Raw genomic sequence first — 25,848 nt, forward strand, 5'->3', positions numbered from 1 at the left:
TTTACATATGTATATATTTTTTCTTCTTTTCCTTGCAACTGCTTCTTAAAAATAGGCTAACGTCTCCTCAAATAGCTCAGGCATGTTCCTTATCTGAAGGTCAGCCAGAGAGAGTTTCTGAACAAACATAGGGCATGTCTTTAAAACAGCTCTCTGCACATGGTCCTAATTTATTCACATGTTAACAGAGCAGATGCTATAAATGTTCATACTTGGGGGAAGGCACAGGTATCTCAGTCCCAGGAAGGTAATTCAGGGGAGGTGTGCTGCTGCTGTAGAACACAGTTTCCTCCACTGGGAGGGGTGGGTGGCGGGAGAGAACCAGCTGTAGGTTTATGGGAGAGATTCAAGGTAAGGGGCCTGGAGGAAGGGTGGGTGACAGTAGGGCTGTACCTAACAGCTACTTGCTGGCTAAGTTAGGTCTTTTCACACTTGATGGAGATGAAGAGCAGGCTTAGGGGCAATGGGACGTCACTGGCTGAAGAGAGTTGCTGCATACTAAAACAAGGTATCAGAATAGCCTCCTTTCTCCTGTAACTACCATGTTGAATATTCTGAACCCCAAGCTAATAATAATAATCACCATCATTTCCCAATGATCTGTTATGAATCTGAATCAGATCCTTAATGGACACCCTCTCTGCATCTTCTCATAACTACCTTGCACATTCAGAATGATGATCCACCAGGAAGCCAACATGCAAATCTAATCCTTCAGCTGCAAAGCCTTTGTTCTTTCTCTTCATCACCTTTTGAAAAGGAAGATGCCAGATCTGGAGCAATGACTTGTTGCATGAAGCAATATCAACTGCTCAGTACCACTGCATGACCTTGCTCTTCATTCTCCACTATCACACTCATTCTGACCTCCTCTCCTCTCCACCAGTCACTCCTTCCCATCTCCAAAACCCAGCTCATCTTCTGTCTCCTCCAGAGGCTCTCTGGACTTCTCCAGCCATCTTGGCCTTTCCTGTGAGCACCTTGGATACCCAGCCCCAAGCATGCCTCTGAGGCCTCCCTGTGTTGTGCCTGGTTGCCCTATGTACATCAGTTATGCCTCCCAACTAGATTATAAAATCCCCAATACTCAGGCCATGTCCTATTTGCCTCATAGATCTGCCAGAGCATGATGGAAAAAAGACAGCAATGAAGAGTGGGAAGCCCGCAGGCCTCAAAGCCAGACCAACCTTGCTGGACTCCCTGCCCTGCCACCCTAGATGACCTGGAGCAAGTGGCTGTACCTTGCTAAGCCTGATCTAGCTCAGTGGTTACAGCAGTGGTCTTATAAATCAGGGCCTGCAAGTTCTAAGACAGTCTCTGTGGTTCTCCCTGTACAACATCATGGTTAAAGGCATGGGATCTAGTGCCAGACTGGCCAAGTTCTAATTCTACCTCTGCTACTCACAAAGTTACCAAACTGGTCTTCACCTCAGTTTCCATATGTGTAAAATGGGGATAATGACACTTATCTCATTTGGTTGTGATAAGAATAAAATTAGTTTTTAATGTTAAGTCCTTAGAACAATTCCTGGCACATAGGAAGTGATATATAAGGATTTGGCCATTATTACCATTGTTATTATTGTTACTATATTGTTATATTGTCATTATCATAGAAAACGGATGTATCAGACCTGATTTAAGTGTTTCTGTAAAGATGAAATGAGATTGTATGTAAAGAGCCTCACCCATCAGGCACTCAGAAAGTGGTTATGCCCTTCCCTCATCTTCCCATTCTGCCTGGTACTGTACTAGGAAGGTGATAGATGTTCTACAAATCCTTGGAACAGATTGATACCTTTCCAGGGGCTTGACAGAATAAGCCATATCTTTTCTCACTTAGGGACTATTAAGTCTTGGTTCAGCATGCCCTATCTCTTAGGTTAGCAATATAAATAGCTACTTTTATTAAGTATTCTTTATTTGCCAGACACTGCACTGAACACTTCACATTATTTTTCTTAATGCTCATGATTCTAGTGGTTGTTAATGCTCATTTTTAAATAGATGAGAACACTAAAGCCCAAAGAAGTTAATGAAGGTGGTCACCTAACTAGTTTATGACAAACACAGGACACCACTGATACCCATCTGACTTTAAAACCTGTATTATCAGCCACTACACAACCCAACCTCCTGCCAAAAATCCCCTGAATAAAAGGGGAGTCAGAGGCCCCAAGAGAGCATTTGCTATTTAATTCATTGCTTCCTGAGTATCTTCTAATAATATATACCAGATTTGGGACCTGGAAACTACCACATGGCCAGTCAGACACAGTCCTCATGCCATAACCAAGAGACTCTTTTGGAGGGAGAATGGGCACCGTATCAGGCAGACTGTTAGAAGACCTGACACAGAAGGTAAAATCCCATTGGCCAAAATCACTTTGATATCAGCTGTGCAGACAGGGATCTGCCACAGGGAAGACCCCCCAGAACCCCTGGGCACTGGCAAAGGAGGTCAGGCAGGTAAAAATCAGGGTAGTCCACTGGAAGTGGCCAATTTCCTTAGCAGTCCATCCAAACTGTGCTCACCTTCAGTACACAAGGGCCCATTGTGGGCGAGAGAGGTGAAATGGGGGGATTATGGACCAAGGGCAAAAGAGGGAAGCAAAGTCTTGAGGGAAGTGGACTGTTCCAGCCCCTCAGGGAGAAGCTGAAGAACTTTTTTTTTTTTCACGGAGAGGGTGATGAATCACCTTTCCAGAGCCTATGCACTGCCAGTCCTCTGACAATGTTTGTTAAATGAAGGGTCAAACGGGCAAAGGCAGAACAGCTGCCTGGATATGAACAATCCCAGCATGGACTTTCCCTCTCATTCCTCGGGTGCTCCTCATCAGGCTTGAGGGTATGTGTCACCTCCAGTTCCGAGTCACTGTACTGACCGCCCACCGACTGCCCACTACATCTCATAAACCCCACCTCCACGGATGAAGGGAAACCCCACGCAGAAGTGTACCCTGCTGCTCACCCCCATTGGAGAGCCCACTGGACAAATCCTGTACCTAACAACAGAAGAAGAGCAGAGCACAAAACCCTCACAGAGGCAGGCCCCCGGAGCACTGGAGGAAATCTTGCCTTCCTCCCACACACCATCACTCAAACCTGTCAGCTTCCAAAAATGTTTAGCAAGTGCAGCAGCAAGGGGCATGCTTATCAGCCTGGTGTGGGAGCTTAATCTGCTTTGAGGGCCTTCTCCAGCCCAGAGTTCCAAAAGTCTGCTTACAATTAGCTTCCAGCTCCAGTTCCCCCATCAGAAAGCCTAGGAATGTGTTGAGCTCTAGCCTCTGATCAGAGAAAGCTCCAGGAGAAGGTGGAGACGGTGTCAGCAGGGAAGTATGTGCCAAAAAGGTCAGCTGGTCTGTTGCCATTTTCCTGACACCGGCCCCAAACCACCTCCCCTCTGGCTTCCCGCCTCTCCTGACCGGACAGTCACATCCGTCAGGTCGGCCTGTCCCCAAAAGTCCCTGCTTACTGACTGCCAAGAAAATATAGCCCCCTCCTACCAGAAGAAGGGGGAAATGGAGCGGGGAGGGCCAAGAGAACCTGATTGGCCCTTGCTAATTTCTGTAAAAGAGATTGCACGGCCAGGGCTTGTCACCCAGCCGAATGGAGTGATGCAGGCTCTGTCTGGAAAGGTAGGAGTCACTAATTCTCTTTAAGCCATCTCCCATCCCCACCCCCCGTCACTCGGGCTACCAACACCAGGATCTACCACCCAAGAAGGAGGGGCTTAGCTTCGGCCGCCATTCTAAGGCAGCCACCCCCACCCCCACCCCCACCGCAACAGCCAGCCAAGACGCTAGGAGTCTCCAGCTGCCGGCCTCGGCTGGTGCACTAGTACTGCAGTCCCAGCACCTTGCCTGGAACCACGTCACCCCGCAGGATGGGGCAGGGACAGGTCATCTTCAAGCCAAGGGTAAAGCAGGTTCACTGCCACCCCCAACCTCCTTTTCCTGGATCTTACAGCCAGGCTAGGGAGCGTCGAACCCAGTGGGGCCTCAGATCGTTCCTTGTCCGGAACAGAATCTCTGCGGAACCGCCAGACAGACACAGAGCTACTGATGCGGATACTGGCTTCTTGGGGCCAAGACCTCAACATGCAGGACCTCACATTTCCAGCACACGTTTTTTGAGAACATCCCGACCTTTCCTCCTCCCCAGGAAGATGCTGCAGACGTGCCCGCCATCCCAGGTCTCGAAGAGCTCTTTAGGCAAACCCGGGGCACCCGCGCCACACCCACCGGCCGGCCCACTCTCCTCGCACATCCCCCAACCTGCCGGCCTAAGGGCAATGGTTCCCTTCCCTGACCACATGGTAGCCCTTTCTCCCATCCAGCCCTTTCTCCCATACCACCGCGAAAGAAATATTCATCCATCCTCCCAGAACAGTACCCCGGCACATGGCACCTCTCACCTGGGTATCGAACCCGTTTTCCACCGAGCCGCTCTTCCGCAGCGGGAGCCCCTCCCCCGCTGGCTCCTGCAGCCCCTGCAGCACCTGCGATTTCAGGGGGATCTGGCTAGGATAGGTGGTCTTGCTCACCTCCACCTTGCTTCCCAACTTCAGGTAGCAGGGCTGGGGGCCGGCCCGGGCCGGGGGCACGTGCAGGATGGGCGCGGCGCTGTGCACGGGTTTGGGCAGTCCCGACTTCATTTTGGAGGCGACCAGGATGGCCGGCATCTTCTCCCGGGGCTTGGGCTTTCCCAGCACGTCCCTGGCAGCGGCGGCGGGGGCGACCGCTAAAGGCAGCGCGGGTAGCAGAGCAGGCGCCGGGCCTTAGCCCACGAGGCGCCCACCACCAGCGGCTGAAAAAAAAATCCCCAGGTCGGGGAACTCGAGGCAATCGGGCGAGCGCGCCTTTGGGGTGCCGGGATGGGAATGGGGGACTGGCCACGGCGCTCAGCGGGTCCCACCTGGACGGATGCTGCAGCCGGGTCTCACACCTCTCCTGGGTGGCCTTTCAAGAGCTCTGGGCGCTCAGGGGCTGCCGCCTCTTGCAAACTTCCTCCTGGGAAACAGAGGCTTGGACGCCCATATTAACTTGTCACTGCATCTCCGAAGTGAGGAGGCCCCTTTGGAAGAGACAGAGGCGGCGGCAACCCACGAGTCTCGCTCCGGAGGCTAGGGGTCTGAGCCGGCGAGGGAAAGAGCTAGCAGCCAAGGAAGGAAAGGAGAAAGCAGCGAAGGAAGGAGAGAAGGGCGCACAGGTCCCAAGACGTCTCCACCGAGAGGCAGCTGCTGCCCTGCTCGCGAGCACCGCAGTGTCACCCGCGACGCAGCAGAGGCGCGGCGAGAGCCCCCGAAAGGTCTCTCTTGGCGTGACAGTCACCGCTGCCCAGAAGGCCCCTGTACTGAGAGCACTTTAGCGCCTGCGGGTCTGCACATGCTCCGTGCGCTAGAGCGCAGCAAGGCTGTGGCCGTGGGGCGCGGGCGCTGGGACGCGCGGCTGGCGGGCCGGGCAGGGCTGCGCTCGGGAGCGGCCGCCGCGCTTCCCGGGAAGGCTGCGCTGGCTGCGGGGCTCAGCGCAGGGGAGGACAGGCTGCGGCCGGCGCGGCTGCGGCGCGCGCTGACAGCCGGGGCCGCCCCGGCGCGCCCATTGGTCCACGGTGCACCAATCAGCGGCCGCAGCTCTCACTGCAAAGAGGGCGTGGCCTCAACTCTGGCCGCCGCCGAAACTCTGGGGCCGCGCTTGGCAGCGAGTACAAAGCGGGCTGGTGGCCGCTCTGCGGCACTGCTCCGGCCGCGCGCCTCCCGGGGGCCCACACCCCCGCGTCCCTAAAACCCTCATTTTGAAAAATGCCCTTTCGAACGCAATCGCCCGCCCCAGAGCCACGCGGGCACGGCTCTAGGGAAGTTTGTTTCCTTTTTCAAATTGCTCCGGTCACCTTAACGGTTTGAGTCTTCCGGAGTCACGCCCGCAGCCTGGCTGCCCCCATCTGGCTTGGGCAGGGCCGAAGCTCGTCTCCCGCGTTAAGAGCGCGCCAGCCATTTCTCTGCCTGCTCTTCCAGGCGGGCCGGGCGGGGGGCCTCCCAACGGCTTCCTCTCCAGTTTTCAAAGGCTGCACATTTCACTTAACTATTTGAAGTATTTATAGGCAAATACAATACGCAGGGAAGCTTCCCGCCCCGAGACAGCTCCTCCACGCAACCTACCACAGACTCTGTAATTAGAGTGGCCTGAGGAAGCCGGGAGAGGCTTCATGACCCCGGCAGGCTCTGGCCAAACCTTGCTGCGTTTCATGGAGCTCCTCCCTGTCCGCGCCTGGGACGCACTGGCCCCAACAGGTTCATCGACTCGAATTCGCTGTTTGGGTTGCTCTGTGGTTTCCTCGCTGACTCAAAGTGTATGAGAGTAAGAAGGAAACTGAGAGATGATCAGGCAGGTCAGACTTCGCGATTTATGAATGAGGAGCCTCCCATCCCGTAGAACTGCTTGGATTAGAATTGGGCAAGTTCTTTAAGCTTACATGCATCCTTATAAAGCTTCTGTTTTCCCATGTAGTAAGGTGGAGGTTTGACTACATTTACCTAACGAGCTGTTGTTTGGATTAAATGAGATGGTTGGTGCATGACAGCCATTTAGCACAAGTACCTGGCAATGTAGGAGACCAATAAAAGCTGGGTTTTATTTTCCCTGTTGTTGAAGTACTGCTGCTTTCCCCCAAAGTCATCTCTGTTAATAAACTATTTGTCTTTTTTCTTTGTTTCCAGGATACAGGTTTTCACTTTGTGCCTGCCCTATAGCCTGATCTTCAGTGCTGCTAGCATTGATTTAGAATAACTCAGATGCTATTAACTGAATATGTCCCCCTGGAATTCATGTTAAACCCCTAATCCCCCATGTGATGGTATTAGGAGGTGGGGAACTTTAGGAGGTAATAAGGTGAAGACAGTGGAGCCCTCATGATAGGATTAGCACCCTTATTAGAAGAGACAGGAGAGAGATGCTTTCTTTCTGCCTTGTGAGGACACGGAAGGCAGTCTTCTGTAGACCAGTAAGAGGGCCCTTACCAAGAACCTGATACCATGTTGGCATCCTAGTCTCAGACTTCCAGCCTCTGGTAGTGCAAGAAATAAATGTTTGTTGTTTAAGCCATCCTGTTTATGGCATTTTTGTTATAGTGGCCCAAAGTGACAAAGATCTCAGACCAGAGGAAACATCAAAGTCTTAACCTCTGAAGCATTAAGAAATGAGAAGGCACCTTCTTAGCCATTCTAGGTAGCAACTTTCTACTCTAGTTAGGCTGAAATGTACTGCCCTGTCTATGTCTGTTTCAGTTATCTTCTCTCTCTCTGAAATCAAGTCACACATGATTCATGCTATTTACTTAACACTTTGCCCTTTGCCATCTGATGCCACCTCCCTTACTGTTGTCTACCATTATTTATCCTGTTATTTATTGTTTCATGCATTTGTTTTCTTCTTAGAGAATACACTTCTTGGAATTAGGAGCTGTGTTTTAACTTTCTTTAGATCTTCTCAGTATGGAGCATAAAGCTGGACAGAATAGCTACCCAAAATTTTTATTGAATGAATGATTGAATGATGCTAGCATCAACCCTCAAGAAGGAGAGATTGTCTTTTAGATTTAGGAACAAAAGGACATATGAAATATTATGCTATTAACCTTGGGACTCTTCTGCCTGCCCTGAATTCTAGTTCCAACCAGTGTACCAAGAGTTGTGGAAAGATACCACAATCTTCAGCTTCTAAAGATCAGGGAGATATTCCAAAGTATTCCCATGGCCCTAATGCAGTGGTTCTCAAAGTGTGGTCCCTGGAGCTGCAGGAGAATTACCTGGAAACTTGTTTGAAAACCCCACCCCAGACCTATTGAATCAAAAGCTCTGGGGATGGGGCCCAGCAATCTGTATTTCAACAGTGTTCAACCTAGTGATTATGATGCGTACTAAAGCTTGAGATCTTCTGCCCTAATGAATATATCATGCTTTCAGTGTACCTCCAGAACTTCTTAAACCTTAATATGCATAAGAATCACTGGGGATCTTGCTAAAATACAGATTCAGATTCACTTGGTCTAGAACGGGGCTGAGATTCTGCTTTCTGAATAAGTTATCATGTGATGCCCATGCTGGTGTTCTAAAGATCATGCTTTGAGTAGCAAGATTAAACCACAGACAGCAGGAGGGTTTCGTCTTGAGGGTCATCTACTGAAAAGGATCTCAGAGTGCATCCATCTAGTTGGAAACAGCCGCCTGATGACTTGATAATGTCTGCTATGGGTATAGAAATGGAAATAGTGCAATACATGTTATGTATTTGCCATCTTTGGTTTCCTGTTTAAATTGTATTTGCTGCCAAGGTTATTTTGCGGTTCTGAGACCCTCAAATATGCACAAATATGAAAAACAGTATTTCTTTTAAAGTATTTCTAATGTTCTAGGATTGGTAAACATGAGCATTTCCCTTAACCCTGTGTGGTTTATATAACGAAAGTCTGATAATTCTTCATTTTTCTTGATGAAAGATCTTTCACTTGAGGACAAGTGAATCTTTTAGTCTGTTTCCAAATTTCTTTCTTTTCCTGCCTCTTCTTCCCTTTAGTAATTCTATTTGCTTTTTCCTGGAACATTATTTATCTCTCTCTCTCTCTCTCTTTTTTTTTTTTTTTTTTTTTTTTGACGGAGTTTTGCTCTAATTTCCCAGGCTGGAGGCTGGAGGCTGGAGTGCAATGGTGCAATCTTGGCTCACTGCAACCTCCGCCTCCCAGTAGCTGGGATTACAGGCGCATGCCACCACACCCGGCTAATTTTTGTATTTTTGGTAGAGACGGGGTTTCATCATATTGTTCAAACTGGTCTCGAACTCCTGACCTCAGGTGATCCGCCCACCTCGGCCTCCCAAAGATTTAGCTCTTATATATATATATATATATACACATACATATATATATAATTTTTTTTTTTTTTTGAAACGGAGTCTCGCTCTGTCACCGGGGCTGGAGTGCAGTGGCGCGATCTCAGATCACTGCAAGCTCCGCCTCCTGGGTACACCCTATTCTCCTGCCCCAGCCTCCCGAGTAGCTGGGACTATGGCACATGCAACCACGCCCAGCTAATTTTTTTGTATTTTTAGTAGAGACGGGGTTTCACCATGTTAGCCAGGATGGGCTCGACCTCCTGACCTTGTGATCCGCCCACCTCGGCCTCCCAAGTGCTGCGATTACAGGCGTGAGCCACCACGCCCGGCCCTGTCTCCTTTTATATATTTTCTATAAACTTTCATTTTTCTTATTTAAAGCAAAATAATTTATCATACTAACCAGACAAGGGTGGTGGCGGGGGGCAGGGGAAAGCTATTTTTTACCCTAGGATAAATGAGATAATTATAAATTTCTTACTTAAATAAGATAATCTCAAATTATAAAAATGGCCTATAAGTTTACTCCTTCCACATTGATATTGTATTAACATGAAAAAAGTCATTTCAAATCAATGTTTTGCAAGCATTGGTAACTAACGGAAGTCACTGGTTCAGAGAATGGCACTGATTCAGAGAATGGCAAGCTGCTCTGGAAAGAAAATACTATCCAGGTTTTAAAATAACTTTTTTTTTTTTTTTTTTTACTATATGCACTATGGACAAGTATGCCAAGCTGAAATGGCCCACCATTTTAAATTCCAACTTTGACACCATTCTTTATCTTTCTTCTGGCTCGGAACTTGCACAGTCACACAAATGTCAGTTGTGGGCCAAATTGAAACATATTATCAAAGCTCTCAGGACCACTGAATCATCCTAAGAGACTGGACAGTTCTCTGGTTCCAAGAGCCATCCTCAGATCAGGAAGTGCCAGCTGAGCCCCTCTCTGATCCTCAACATCAGCCACTTGTGATGAGTTGAGTGTGAATTGGGCTTCAGAGCTGACCTGCGAGTGACCAGTTCCATCAACCCATCCTTCATCTTAGTTAAAGACCCCTGTTGGCCTGACCTCCCAAGAAGACAGTCCCGTGAAGAGCCTGGAACATCTAAGCCCCAGCCTGTCACCAAAACATGCAGGGATCTCGGGGGGAAAAGTCTACAGCCTTGGAGACCCTAGATTACACATGATGAGGGGAAACGTTGCAAAGTTTCTTGAATAATATAAAAAGCAAAATATGAGTTTATTTGGGAGTGAAAAAATGCACTTTTCCTTAATTTTCTACAAATGGGTTGGCAACTTATGAGACATCTCAGAGATGGCACAAAGGCTCACCTTTTAGTAGTGGCTGAGTTGAGAGGTCACCCATCTCATACTGCAAAGAATTGAGGTTAGAACCTTAAGATATCTCTTTAGAAAGTCTGCTCATCTACTCATCCTATCAGTGACCCACTTCCAATCTCAGACTTTCTTCCAGATGGGTCTGTGTGCAAATCAGTATGCACAATGGTAGCCTCTGGGGCTTTTTTTCTGAGAACCAAAGGCTGAGGGTTCCCCTACTTGCAGAGGCTAGAGTGTGAGGGGTATGTATGTGTGTGTGTGTGTTTACAGGCATTTGAGTCAATGACACACACTAAATGTCAAATAAATACAGTCACGCAGTGCATAATGGTGTTTTGGTCAATGGCTGACTGCATATAATGATGGTGGTCCTGTAAGATTATAAGGAAGCTGAAAAATTACTATTGCCTAGTAACATAGTAGCAGTCATAACATTGTAATGCGACACATTACTCATGTTTGTGGTGATACTGTGCTACAAGTTTTATAAAAGTATAGCACACACAACCATGTACAGTGCCTAATACTTTATATAGTAGGTGATAAATACTTGATAACAAATTACTATGTTATGGGTGCAGGTATTTACTATACTAGTCATTGTTATGTTAGACTGTATTCTTTCTACCTAAAAACATTAACTGTAAAACAGTCTCAGGCAGGTCCTTCAGGAGGTATTCCAGAAGGCATTGTTAGCATAGGAGATGACAGCTCCATATGTGTTTTTGCCCATGAAGACCTTCCAGAGGTACAATATGTGGAGGTGGAAAACAGTGATATTGGCCCTGTTTAGGCCTAGGCTAATGTGTCTGTTCGTGTCTTCATTTTTAATTTTAAGAAGTTGAAAAAGTTAAAAAAAAAACTAATAGAAAAAAGCTTATAAAGATATAAAGAAAATATTTTTGTATAACTGTACAATGTGTTTGTGTTTTAAGCTAAGTGTTATTTCAAGAGTCAAAAAGTCAAAAAATTTAAAAGTTTATAAAGTAAAAAAGTTACAGTTAACTAAGGTTAACTTATTGAAGAGAAAAATATTTTTAATAAATTTAGTGTAGCCTAAGTGTACAATGTTAATAAATTCTGCAGTAGTATACAGTAATGTCCTAGGCCTTTACATTCTCTCACCACTCACTCACTGACTTACCCAGAGCAACTTCCAGTCCTACAATTCCATTCATGGTAAATGCCCTATTCAAGTATACCATTTTAAAAAATCTTTTATACTATATTTTTACTGTACCTTTTCTATGTTTAGATACACAAATACCATTGTGCTACAATTGCCTATTGTAATTAGTACATCAACATGCTATACAGGCTTGTAGCCTAGAAGCAATAGGCTATAGAATATAGCCTAAGTGTGTAGTAGGCTATCTCATCTAGGTTTGTGAAAATGTACTCTATGATGTCTGTACAACAACAAAAAAGTCTAAAGACTCATTTCTCAGAACGTAACCCTATTATTAAGCAATGCATGACTGCAGGTAGCAAACCATTGATTAATCAGTGGCTCAATAATTAATAGAAGGAATAAATTGTTTGCAAGCCACCTATGTGCCTGACTTTGGGCATTATGATGGAGAGCAGATAAGAATAAGTTATTGCTCTCTGCTCTCAAGTTTCAAAGAGGGATGTAGCTGCTGTTTCTTGGCCTGAGAATTGTCCTTTCTCACAACCGAAAAACAGAAAAAACTCACAATCTAGTAGGGAAACCAAACAGGGAAATAAATGAATGACAAACAATATAACCAATACTCCAATAGAGAGAGCACGAAATATACAATGATAAACCAGGCATGAAGCAGGGTCAACTATTTGTGGGGTTATCAGCTATGATGATTAATTTGAAATTCTAACAAAAAACCTAAAGTAATAGAATTTTGTTGCTTTTACCCTTAGTGTTGAAACTCTAAGAGGTATGTTCCACTCTCCTACTTCTATAAGTTAAGTCTAGGAAACATTCCTTTGTTTACATCTTGCCTCATCCCACAAAGGATTAGAGGAAATGCTATATTCAATAAAACAATGGCTAAGTATAATGTAATAGAAGAAAAGGATTCTTATTTAAAACTTAGACTGTGACTACTTTCACCTTCTATAGGTGGGAGAAGGCTGTGTAAATTAATCATATCAGTGGAAATATAAATCATATATCACTTCCTTCCATACTCAGGCGCTAATATTTATTAGTGCCAAGTCTGAGATTTCAAAGTCTGCCAGTTCTAAGCTGCTCAAGAGGTCCTCTGAGTATATGGTCTTAGAGATACATTAGTGAGCATTTGGATATGTGAAGTTCAGCCTAGAGTTCAGGGGTCACGCCATATTGTCATCTATAATAAGTGAGAAAAATTCCATTTCCTGGGAGCAGTGCAATATGAAGGGCCCCCCAAAAATGGAGTAGCCAGAGCAGTGTGAAAAGCCTACTGAGGAGGACAAAAAACACAGACAAAAGTGCCAAAGTAAAACCCATTTATTTTCCCAAAATAGCAACAAAGCCTGCTGTGATACCAAATACTTGGAGTGACTTGATTTTTCTTTAGGTGGGGGAATATTAATTTAATTTTATTTTTTTTAAGAGTTGAGTTTTGAATTTGGGGTTGTTTTGGCACAGAAGGAAGAGAACAGAGAAAAGAGATAGGAAAGAGCGAGATCCTAAGTTTAATGGGAGCAGAAATGCAGTCAGGGATGGCCACGAGAATGAAATTGTGCCTCTTCCCCATCACCCTTGCTCCTCACTCAGTGATTTGCAGAATCCTAGACAGACAGGGAATTGGATTTCCTGTTGCATGTGAGATAGAATGACCAGGCAAATTTAATTAAGAATGTCTTCTGACAAGGAGCTGGGACCAGGAAAACTGTAAATAAAAGATGAGTATCAATTATATGTGTGGGCAAAGAGGTCAAATAGGGAGAGGGAAATCAAAACGTCTGGATTCTCCAGTCCAAACAGTTAGCTCTAGCTGGTATTTTGGAGTGAGCACCATCTAGGGCTTTACCTGCAAAAAGTAAAGATGAGACTGAGATGAGTAAGTGCAGATTCTAGGCTGGATCTGACATTCAAGTTTTGTTTGTTTGTTTGTCTGTCTGCTTGCTACGTTTAATTCTCCACCCACTTTTTCACTATTACAGAAGATTTATTTATTTATTTATTTCGACCAATTGAGGTCTAGTTAATTTAGTTTCAAATTGATATTTAAAAATTATTTCTTGTTTTGTATTATCTATTCTTCCCACACATATGACTAGGCAACCAGAGTTGACCCAATAATAATGATGATGCTGATAAGAACTGTAATTTATGAAGCTATTCTTCTTATGTGCCAGGGACTAAGGTAAGCATTTTATATACATGGTCTTTTGTGAAAACAACAATTTCATGAGATAGATAGTTATTCTCATTTTTATTTTACAAAAGAGAAAAATGAGGCCCAGAGAGGTTTGAGTATCTTACTTAAGATCCCACTGCCAATTAAGTAGAAGAGCAGGACTTGACTCCAGTGCCTGAACTCTGGACCCTAGAGAGTATGCTATCAAAGGAGTAGCCATCATAATGATAAGCATGGAAATGATAATGTAACTCCCTGTGTCTGATATGGTTAAGATCTGCCTTATATATAGCATTTAAATGAATACCCACAGCACTCCTCTGTGGTGGCAGAATGAGTCCATTTTAAGTTGAGGAAATGGGTGGAAAGGTTTGGTAGTCACCCAGCTTGCTGATGACAGTGGTCTTAATAATAAGGCAAGGAAAGATCACCAGTTACAGGGGTGGTCTTTGCATGGTATTCATGCTCTGAGACAGGGCTGCCTGCTATGTTCATCTGGAGGCAAAGACAACTTGGACCAGTACTCCTTAAACAAGAAGCCTAAAAATCACCCAGGCTGCTTGTTAAAGATACATACCCCCTCCCACCCTCCCACCCTCCCCACTCCCCCAAAAAAAACCAGACCTAGAATTCTGAGGCTGTGAGTCTGCATTTGAAACAAGCAATGAAGTTCCTCTGAATTAGTAGTCCTCCCCTTTGCTTTGCATCCTTGGCTTTGCATTAGAGTCACCTGGGAAGTCCACACACTAAGGCTGTCCAGGTCCCACCCTGGACCAATGAAATCAGATTCTGGGAGTGGGGCACAGGCAGTAGAATGTTGAGAAAGCTCTCTGGGTACAGAAGAATTGAAAAACACGGCTTTATGAAATGCTACAAAGGCTTTGCTCTCACAACACTTTACAGTGGGGGATTACTGAGGCAATAATCTGGATAATTTCAATCTATGTTAACAGCCAATCTGGAAAAATCCAGGCCTTCTATTACTTTCTGAGTGAGATTTCCTTGTTGACAGAAACACTCAGCCAGTCCAGCTGCCCATGCAGCCCAAATACAGCCAGGTAATCCCCCAAATGCCACCTCAGCTCTAGCACTGCGGGTAGCATCAGGCAGCCTGACCCTTACTCGTTACTCTACCCGTTGCTCCTGCAGGGCCACCAGGCACTGAGCTGTGATGCTCCCCACCTCCCCACGGCTCTCTCAACACATTTCCTCTTTTGGTTACTGCTGTCATCCTGGAAGCCTTCATGCCTACCCTCTGACTCTGCCCCAGGCGTGGAGCCTGGTGAGCCTCAGATGGAAGAGGCGCTCCTGGTCAATGTCTGACCTCCAGGAAGAGGCCCAGTGCCCAGGGTTTAGGACTCTGAGAGGAGGATTTGGAGCAGAGTTAACTCATGAAGGTCTGTGCTAATAAAAGGATGTGTTGGCCTAAAAAAACCTCAACAGTGGATAATTTTTAAAAAATTAGAGCTTTGGTGTGCATTTTGTAATTAAAAAAATATTATTTTCTTTATTATTTATATATGTTAGCCTACTGTTAAAATTATTTTGCTAATATATTTATGTGTGTGTACATATGTACAAATAAATATGTTTATAAAGATAAGGAAAAAGAAGGAAGGAATCATGTCAAATTGTTAACAGCAGTTCTTTCTGAGGGGTAAATTAGGGACTATTGATTTCTTATTTTATATCATTATTTTTAAAAGTTGGAATTATGAGTGGTTTTAACTTACTTTTCCATGGGATTTCCTTTATTTTTCAAATAAATATCCTCATTTGTTTTAACCTTTTATTTATTCAAGGGACATATTATTATTATTATTATTATTATTATTATTTTGAGACAGGGTCCTGCTCTATCACTCAGGCTGAAGTGCGGTGGCACCATCCCGGCTCACTGCAACCTCCTTCTTCCAGACTCAAGCAGTTCTCCTGCCTCAGCCTCCCATGTGGTTAGGACTACAGGCATACACCACTGTGCCAGCTAATTTTTGTATTTTTCATAGAGACAGGGTTTCACCATGTTGCCCAGGCTGGTCTCTTAACTCCTGGGCTCAAGCAATCTGGTCGCCTTGGCCTCGCAAAGTACTGTGATTTCAGGTGTGTGTGCTCGGCCTCAAAGGACACTTATTAAGCCCTGCTGTGAACCAAGCCCTGTGCAAATGTTGGTGATATGGAAGTGCAGAAATCTCTGCCCTCTCCTTTTTCAGGCAGGATAATTGAGCTCCTTCTTCCAAACTAATAAACAAAATATATGTTAGCAACCAAAAAGTAAAAATCCAGTTCTAGTTAAAGGGAGGTTATCTGTATAACAAAGTCACTGACAAGTGGGCTCTCTTCTGACACAACTAGAAACCATTACCCCAGAAATTCCGTCTATTCTCCCTTCCTTCCAGGGAAGTGGCTCCCACAGAATCATTCTGTACAGAAGTGCCAAGACCACCCCTGAGCAGAAGGACTAGGAAATTAATTCTTTTCTGACTGATCTATCAACTTGCCTCTACAACCAATGATGTTGGTGGCCTCAAGACAGTCTTCTTCGGGCAGAGAGAAGATGGAGAGGAAAATGGGATGCCAGAAATGAACCCTGCAGGACACATGTAAAAGGGAATTCTAGTTAACACTACCCCTTGGCTGAGCTCAAGGATGGTCGAAAAGCTGTCAACAAAACAGAGACACCCATGAGGATCTTTTGGGCCCTGAGAGCATTTGAAGCTCTGTGAAGATTTGAGACCATAAACAGCTGCATTGATTTCCGTTCCCTCTCCAAATCCAAGGCAAATAAAACCTCAGAGCTTCACGGGTGGAAAAAAACAAAATACACAGGAATTGTCTCTTATTTTTTGGCTTAGAAAGATATGTTTTATAAACAGTGGGGCAAGACACTATTAAATTGCTTTCAAAAAAATTGTCTGGCAACTTTCTTGAAGCTCCACATTGCACAAGAATTTTAGACATTCACACACATTTATCAGAATTTTCTTTTCAAGGCAGTCTGGAAGTGCCTCAAATATGAACCAAACAAAGTTAGTCTCCCTAAGGTTGCAGTGAAAACTATTAAGCATCATCATCATCCTGGCTTCATTTCCACAAAGTCCATCTTTTCAAACATCAAATGTTGAATTAACTCCCATTCAGAATCATTTGCTTGTTAGGGTCTTATCCTTCCCAACGGGGACCACGAAGGGCTGATTTGGGGATGCAGAATCCAGTTTTCAAAGGCGGCTGGCTGACAAGCCTGATTTCCTGCTGAGTTATCAAAGGCAGACTTCTAGAATCCCCTCCCATGACCGTGACCATTTGAGCGCTTTCCTTGCCTTTGATCCTTTATTCTTGACTTTCAGTCCTGTCTGGTCTCCACGACCCCATTTGCTTCTGCTTTCCCTACAGGAGAAACTCTGGCGGACCCCCCGCCAACCCCCAACCCCTTAGATAGTTTATTACCAGGTTCCTTTCTAAGTGGGGTGAAGGAGGAGAACACGGAGGCTGGATCTGGCAGACTTCACTGTGGTGCCTGGCTTCACTCCTTATTGACTGATTGAGCCAAAGGTCTTCTCACTTCTCTGATCCCCAGTTTCTTCAACAGTAAAATGGGAATGATGACAACTATTTCACAAAGTTGTTGTGAGGATTTAAGATAATGGAGACAGAGGACCAGGTGTAAGTCTAGAACCTTATAAGTGCTATACTCATTCATTCATTCAAATAGTGTTTTATATTGCTACCAAATGCTGGGCAACATGCCAGTCACTGGTGATAAAATGTTAGTAAGAATCAAAATTCTTTTTTTTGTGGAGCTTCCAATCAGGGAAATTGTATATAACCACATCAATGAATGTATAATTACTAAGTGAGGCAAGTGCTATGTCAGCAGGTAAGGAATCTTAGACCCCTTTAGATGTTTGGGGCCAGGATCTGAAAGGCAAAGAGGGTGACCAGGAAAGAATAGGGCTTTTGCTCCTGTCTGCCAGTGTGCTTGGGGTGGAGGTATGGGCATTGAGGGGTAAAAAACTGGGTCCCCAACCCCACACTTCTCTGTATAGGGTAAGAGATAATGTCAGGGTTTTGGTTGCTCTTTTGGAAGCTGTTTAGTGAAGTAGAGTCTCATAGATGTGCATGCTTGATTGATTGTGTGATCTTGGCCCAGTCACTTAACCACCCTGAGCCTCAGTTCCTTACCTCTGTTGGTGATAAGGCCCACCTCCCGGATTTAGGGGGAAGATTAAAGAGAGGCAGTGGAGCTTAGAGGTTAAAAGGATGACTTTGGAATTTGACTGCATACATGTGACTGCATGGGTCTGAACTGTGCCACTTACTAGCAGTGTGGCTTTGGACAAGTTACTTAATCTCTCTGTGCTTCAGGTTTCTCATCTGTAAAACAGGGTTTGTAACAGTCTTTTCCTCATAGGGTTGTTGGAATGATTAAATGAATATAGATAAAACACTAAACCAGTGACTAACATATGGCCACTGCTACCATTATGATTACCATATTTTCTGGCACACATTAAGTATTCAAGCCACAGTTCCTCTCCCACCTACCTTAGGGCCACTGCATGATCCCTTGCCATGGGTATATCTGAATGTGTGGAGATTTCCATTGCTAAGACACTAAGTGAAGGCCCAGAATCTGAGGCTGTGAGCCCACTGGGGATCCCTGTCCCTCTGGCTCACAGGGATCCTCCAGCATCTTGGGGAAGAGATCTGTATGTGCAGAACTGGGGCATCCAGAATGGAGCAGGCAGGAAAAGGAAGCTAGAGAGTATGTGATGGAAGCTCTCTGTAGACACTTTCCTTGCAGTTCTGCAGGCTAGGAGAGGCACAGAGGGGCTCAACCTTTCTCATGGCAGTCCTGGACCACATCTGTCCACATCTGGCCTCTTGCCTAACTAACTTGGTTCATAAGGAAATGCATGGTCAGACTATGAGTGTCTGTTTTCTCCAAGTCATCTATTCAAGGTGCTGCACTACTCTTCTGCTATGGAGTATTACGTATGGGATAAAAGCAGATCCCTACCCCTCATCACCATAGCTGATTTTGTCCCAAATATACGAGGTGCCCAAGGCAATCATTTCCAAGTGAGATGCCTTTTCTTGGAAAACAGGCTTTGCTTTCAGTGACCACCTCTCATAATGGTATCTTTCTGACTGTTCAAAATCCATAAGTAAAATCAACATACCAGGATCAGCACAGGTGCCGTGGTAACCCAGGCACGGGAAGCCACTGGGGCTGGTGGTAGCATTTGGGGTAAGAACTAAACAGTTACGCACCAGGGTCTTCATCCCATTTAATTTCTTCAAACAATGCTTGGAAGTAATATTTTCCCCTCTTTTACAAATGAAGAAACTGAGGTACACAAGTGGTAATTTGCCCAAGGTCACACAGCTAGGAAGAACCAGCCAAATTCTTAATTGTCTGGTTCTAAACCCCATGCTTTTCTAAGACACTCCAATTGCCATCGGCAACCTGGCACAGAATTCCTGACTGTGCTTCTTGTTTGCTGAAGATTTCAGCAATAGTGTCACTGATTCACTGTGGGCCACAGAGTGGGGGCCCAAGGCCAGTTGCCCTTCCTCATGCCTTCCTCTAGCAGGTGGCTGTAAGTAGGGTCTGGAACAACTGCGAAAGTAGGTAGCAGTGGTCTTCTTCATAAGGAAGGGGGCTAAGTCACAATGTCCTAGAGTTCAGGTATGGGAAAGGACTTCAGAAAGTCTGGAATCCTCTAAGTGGTCTTCTCCCTCCTTCTCCTTTTTCTTACCCACCTACACACATACATACACACACACGCACACACACACACTCTCTCTCACATGCACACACACACGTGAGCACAGTCCACATGAAGCTTGCATCTGGTGGGATGGCATGCCAACCGAGGTGTTGAAATCCATGGAGAGTCATGATTTGGCACCTGTGGAGTACTTTTCAGCACTTTGGAATGACAGCTTACTCGTCCACACAAACCCTTCCAGAAAGGTTGTGTCTGTGCCATTGTGGAGGGAGAAAATCAGAGCAAAGGCTGTGGGTGGCTGTGGCCAAGCTGGAGCTGAACTTTTCACCTCTGCTCCATGGTTGGAGCCAGGAGGCCTCTCACAGGTAGCTCCAGCTCCTGGTTGTGCTCTTCACAGTACAGGTGACCTTGGGAAAGCCACTGCCCTCTTCGAGCTTAACTTTCTCATATGCAAAATAAGGGGCTCATTCAATGGCTCTCCACCAGGGCTCTCTGAGCCCACGGGGTTCTAGAATTCAGTAATGGCAGTCAAGCAGGCATAATAATAGCTGCCATTTACTGAAGGCCTCTGACACATTTACTCGGTCCCTTGTGAATTATATCCCTAGTGCTTAAAACAAAGCTGCAAAGTAAAGATGGCCACCTCATTTTGCAGATGAGAAAAGTGAGGTCAAGGGGCTTGCTCAGAATCACGTGGTAAGTGATGGAGTTGGAATTCAAACCCCGGCTCATGTTTGTAATGATTACACCCTGTTCTCTCCTGGATTATACAATGAGCAGGGATGTGGGTTTACAGCTCCTCCATGGCAGCCCTATCAGCACTCAGCCCTGTGCTGTGATGAGTGGGTTCTGAGCAACAGTGTAGTGAAGATTCTGGTGGGCTTGATGATCAGAGTGGGCACAGGTGCCGGGTAGGCAAAGCAGCTTCCAGGGAAAGAGGGCACAGAGCCAGCTGCTCTAGGACTGACCCCAGAGTTACGATAACGTGTCAAAGCAAGAGCTCAGTGGGGTAAAGGAGCAGGAGGCCCTTCTCACATTCCTCCCCACTCAGCACGGAGCTGCTGTCAGAGCCAATTGCTATCACAAACATCTGCACCTTCCCTGCTCTCTTCTGAAGACACTGACCCACTTTTTGTTGTGTAGAAATCTATCCTGAGCCCCCCAGCAAATGCCTTCACAGTCTAGTTGTTACAGGTGGTAACTATTCCAATCACCTGAATAAAACCCAGTGTCCCAGTCTGGGTCCCCAAGACCCCTCCTGCCCCACCCTTGCCTCCCTCCCTAGTTTTTCTTTTGCTGCCTGCACCAGCCATCTCCAGAACATGCCACGCCCTTTAATGTTTCCTCTATAATGAAATTTGAAATTAAAAAAAAGAACTATCTTGCCTCTTCCTGCATTGCCCCATTCAGTAAGAGGCAGGACAGTTCCTTTTTTTTTTTAATTTCAAATTTTATTATAGATTAAAGGATATATGTGCAGATTTGTTACATGGGTAAACTGCGTGACACTGAGGCTTGGGGTCCCAACAATCCCATCACCCAGGCCAAAAGCATAGAACCCAACAGGTGTTTCTTCAGCCCATGCCCATCTCCCTCCCTCTCGTGTCTAGTGATCCCTAGTGTATATTGTTCCCATCTTTACCACCATGTGTATTCAATGCTTAGCTCCCTCTTATAAATGAGAACATACAATATTTGGTTTTCTATTCTTACATTAGGTTGCTTCGGATAATGACCTCCAGGTCCACCCATTTGCTGCAAAGGGCATGATTTTGTTCTTTTTTATGGCTGCATAGTATTCCAGAATAGTACTGAGGTAAGCACAGCTCTCTGAAGGCACACCTCCTGTGGTCCTATTCTAGTTCCACAATGCTGTGTAACCTTGGGCAAGTGACTCAACCAATCTGTGCCTCAGTTTTCTTGTCTTTGAAATATGTACAATAGCACTATCTATACTGTAAGATTATTGTGAGGATTAAAGAGGAAAATCGTATCTTAACACTACTTTTAAGAAGCTCCCTAGGTGATTCTACTGTGCAGCCCAGGGTTAGGGAACCACTGAATCAAACTGTCATCTCCAAGAGGGTGGAGAAGGTGTCTTTTTGTACTTAAAGTCCTTAGTGCTTAGGGAGCAAAATGCGTGCTGCAATGTCAGCATCTTGGGAATAGTTTTTGAGTAGATGAATAATTCTATTTATGTGGAAGACTAAAATGTAAACAATCCTTTCTCTGAAGCCAGCCAGCTAGCCACTATCATCAAGAACCAATTTCAAACCCGAACCAGTAAACCATGATCCTGATCATCAAGATGTCATGCTGGCTGAGGACTCCACTGTGAGATGCTGAGCTGAACTAAGCCCTGCCTTAGTAAATACGGTTGATATTTAATACTGACTCCTGGAAAACTAGGAACAATAGACTAAATGAGAGTCATGCAACACACAAAAGAGAAGACTTCAATATGAGACAGATTTTTGGGCAGCTCAGTGTTTGGACATTTACTCTAGGGCTCTTGGGTTTTTGTCAAGCTTCCAAGTTTCAAGGCCCATGCCAGGTTCAGACTTGAAATGGACAAATGCACTTCCTGAATCCTCACACCTAATTCCAGATGGAAACACTGGGAAGTGTTTCTGACCAGCTGTACTGCTGGGACAGAAATTATTCTTAGCACAATGGCGTCGGTGGCAAGCCAGTTTTTTTTTTTTTTTCTCCTGATGTGATTGATGTTCAAGTAGGCTGCCGAAAAAACTAGGAGAGCATTTCTATGTATGGAGGAGAAGGTTATGGGGGCATGATTCAGCATCTCAGTGTCGTAGCATTTTGCTTTTTCTCCTGTGCTATGTCCTAGCAAGCCTCATGCAATGAACCATTAGCATATGGAGTAGAATGGGATTCAGTGAACAAGGTCTTAGTTAGGATTACCAAAAAAAAAAAAAAAAACCCAAAAAAACTGGCCATCTAGTGTCTTTATTTTATATTATTTTATTTTACTTTTTGAGATGAAGTCTCATTCTATTGTCCAGGCTAGAGTACACTGGTGTGATTCCGGCTTATTGCAACCTTCGTCTCCCAAGTTCAAGTGATTCTCCTGCCTCAGCCTCCTGAGTAGCTGGGATTATAGGCACGCACCACCATGCCTGGCTAATTTTTGTATTTTTAGTAGAGATGGGGTTTCACCATGTTGGCCAGGCTGGTACTGAACTCCTGACCTCAGGTGATCGGCCCACTTCAGCCTCCCAAAGTGCTGGGATTACAGGCGTAAGCCACCATGCCCTGCCCATCCAGTGTCTTTAGATAGAACTCAAATGGTAAACCAGAAGGGACAAAACTCTTTATGACAATAGGGAACACATTTTCCAGCTTGCACCCTGCACCCAATCAATCCAAGGACAGCTAGGCTGTATTAAAATGCATATAATGACCTGAAGTCAGGATAGGTCATGTGACAGGTAACAATGCCAGGTAAGGCAAAATCTAGGAAAAAAAAAAAAAGGCTGGGAGCAAATATTCCTCAAAGTCCACTCTGTGCTAGATATTGTCATTCCCTGTTTACAGATGAAAAAACTGAAGTACAAAGAAGTTAAATAACCACTTCTATTATTAAGTGACTGAACTGGGTTTTGAACTCGGATTGTAGACTCCAAAGTCTGTGTCTTTCCCACTATGTCATATTTTGGACCAGAGAGCTCTGACTCAACTCCCTGAAGGCCACCTTGAGTTGCCAAATAAGATAGGTATATAAAATAAGGTAACTGACTGCAACTGGCCAGGGGAGTGAGCAAAGAGGCAGCAGTGGGAGGTGATCCCCTCATCAGGTGTTCTGATGCCGGTGTGTCCCTTGGCCTGGGATACTGGGAGTACATTCCCTGATCCAAGCCAAGCAGTAGCAGCTCTCTCAGGCAGTGGCACTGGATAGCACTTTGCTGCTGGCCACTGAGGTAGACAGTATCAGGTCGCACCTGCCTCTGCCAAGGGAACCTTGAAAGGGAAAACAGGCTCCAGGGACAGTGGAGGAATATGTCAGCAGATCCCATCTAACTGGGCCCAAGAAAGGCTTTTTTTCCGACCTAGAGAGGTACAAGGGAGAGCTAATGTGACAAGAAGTCCCAGCTTGCTGCCAAATGGACTTAGATAAGCTATAGCTGTTGGTCCTTTGGGTGGTCCACACACCCCTAGTCTATCTGCATGAGCCAATTTGGCTCTAAAATTTCATTCTAAGGAAAAGAGGGGCCAGACACCACCAGCTGACCCTAGTGACTAAGGTCATTGGAAGTAACATTGGGAGTTCTACAGAATGGCCAGTTCAGGATAATAGAGTTCTGGCCCCATCTCTTTATGATCAGAGGTGCATTACTTTCATCCTTCCAAGTCTCGGTTTCTTTATGCGTAAAATAGGATAAAACTAATACCTACCTCCAGTGGGCCCTGAAGATGCTCTGCCCAGAGTACCATAGGTCTCTGTTCAGTGGCCCTCCCCTCCCCTGGCTTCCCTGTGCTTTGCTTCTAATGATCAGCACCTGTGAGCTTACTCAGAGGCCTGCCCCTTCACCTATGCATGCAGAGAGCTGGTTGTGTCTGAGGGTTGACTCCCTGGGCAGCCTGTGGGTATATGAAAACCCAGCTCATTTGCCTTGCAGTGGGTGTAACTTAAGCTCCAGAACTCCCCGCAGTGTGCAGCTGAGGCTGGGACTCTGCCTGAAACCTCATCCTTGCTTGGCTGTATCCCTGTCCCTGTCCTACTCTCCTCTCCTTTACTGGTTTGTCCTGGGAGCCTTTCTTTAATAAATCACAAATCCTCATCTTAGAGTCTGCCTCTGAGGAACCCAACCTGAGATACCACCCTGTTGGGTTATTGTGAAGATCAAATTACATCATTCATGTAAATTGCTTAGCTCACTACAGGCAATAATCTATAAATGGCAGCTGTTTATTTTTAGATGGAACTAAATGAAATTGTCTATAACAACTACTTTGGCTCAAAAATGGTGATTTCCTATAGATTGGCCTAATGATATTTTACAGTCCAATCTCCTAACATTCTTCCTCCAGCTACAATGAAGAAATCTTTCTAAAGAAGACCATAGTCTGCTCTAGTGGGTTCTCAACCCAGAGTCTTCCATGTTTTATCCTTCCTAGAACAGTACTGGCCTCAAATGTTACCCCAGTTGCTGGTGTGTGGGCTCTATTAGGCTGAGACTGGGACAGACACACTTGTTATTTAACCAGAAAACCTGTGAATCTCGGCTCCACCTAAAACAGTAGAGAGGGCAGGGGTGTGGGTGGGAAACAGCAGTCAGTATTTGTCAAGTGGAAAAGGACCAGATCATAAATAGGAAAAATGTTTTCAATTTCCCCCAAGGGCAATGTTTTGTATATATATTTTTGTTTTATTTTCCTCAAAAGATGACTTTGGTGGCCTCTTAAAGCAGACCATTGTGAACCCACCCTTTGAAGGGCTATAGTATATTTATGGTACATTTCAGCTTCAAACACTGAACAAATGAACACTGTGTTTGTGTCAGCATGGCACTCCTGACTGATGGAGACAGAAATAGGGCATGGAAAATTGTTGTTTGTATTTCCTTTAGCTATTGCCGCCCCAACCTCATGACAATGGGAAAAGTCTATGTTACAAACAAGCCATCAGCTATCTCACTCGAAACACAGCATCCCCTCCCATCCCATCACGAGGGGACCCTGTGGAGGGTGACAGTCACACAGAGAGGCACCGCCTCAAACACAGAGGAAACCAAGGGCCCCAGCAGAGGTGGGCTGGTAGCAGATATGTGAAGGAAACAAGATTAATCTGAAAAAAAAAGGGCAGGAGGGCACCAAATGATCTGCTTAATTGGCAAGTGCCAGCCATTGGTTAGATAGGCGGTTATGAGTTTGGAGAGAAGGTCTTGGTCAGGTTTCCTTTAGAGCCTGGGCAGGCAGCAAAACCTGTCCTGATTGGGGAGCAGCCTTGGTTGCCCTGCTCCCTCGGTTTGGAGCCTATCAAATGTACAACAGCACACACAACACCTACCAGCTGGTATAATGTATATGCTATCTGCTTGTTTACTGCCCATCCCCATCTCCCCTCACCTCAATACACATGCACACACTTGAATATTAGCTCCATAAGAGTGAGGATTTTTTTTTCTGCTGTATCCCCTGAGTCTAGAACAATGCCTGGCACGTGACAGGTACTCAATGCATATTTGCTGATTGAATGAATGAAGTATAATTACCTGTATGATCAATATGGAAAATGCTTGTGGAGGCAATTAAGGATACTGAGGCATTAGATAAGATTTGATTTTGCTCATTAGATTCTACTTACTAAGGTAGGAAAAACTCAGTCCAAGATTAGAAGGATTTGCAACAACAAGGACTCCAACAAGGAATGATTTTTGCTTTACCAGAAAATACCATTAATGAGGACATCCTTATAGATGTGGATGTTCTTTATATAGACCACAGCATACTTAGATGTTTCCAGATAGTCATATGTTTAGCATTAGGTAGTATCAAGCTACAGGCTTTCCCAGACAAAAGCAAGCAAAAGCATACATTTGGTT

General features: G+C 45.3%; 2 protein-coding genes across 5 annotated transcripts in view; one reads left to right on the plus strand and one right to left on the minus strand.

Annotated features, from left to right (window-relative positions):
* NAV2 (neuron navigator 2) overlaps positions 1–25,848 on the minus strand; it is a 757,451-nt gene that overhangs the window by 402,700 nt on the left and 328,903 nt on the right. For 2 of the 4 annotated variants that reach the window (XM_025355930.1, XM_025355929.1), the window contains exon 1: positions 4,418–5,045. The exons of 1 other annotated variant lie outside the window; for it this stretch is intronic. In XM_025355930.1, the coding sequence (XP_025211715.1) occupies positions 4,418–4,684 (267 nt within the window). In that variant the 5' untranslated portion in view covers positions 4,685–5,045. Of the gene's footprint in view, positions 1–4,417; positions 5,046–25,848 lie in introns of those variants that run through there. One more of the 4 variants, XM_025355927.1, reaches the window with a different exon arrangement.
* LOC112606024 lies at positions 3,629–7,456 on the plus strand. The gene has a single exon (XM_025355933.1). It carries the CDS (start codon positions 5,388–5,390, stop codon positions 5,781–5,783), a length of 396 nt encoding a protein of 131 aa, XP_025211718.1. The 5' UTR covers positions 3,629–5,387; the 3' UTR covers positions 5,784–7,456.

The sequence above is a fragment of the Theropithecus gelada genome, chromosome 14 (assembly GCF_003255815.1).
Source record: "Theropithecus gelada isolate Dixy chromosome 14, Tgel_1.0, whole genome shotgun sequence".
Classification (NCBI taxonomy): domain Eukaryota; kingdom Metazoa; phylum Chordata; class Mammalia; order Primates; family Cercopithecidae; genus Theropithecus; species Theropithecus gelada.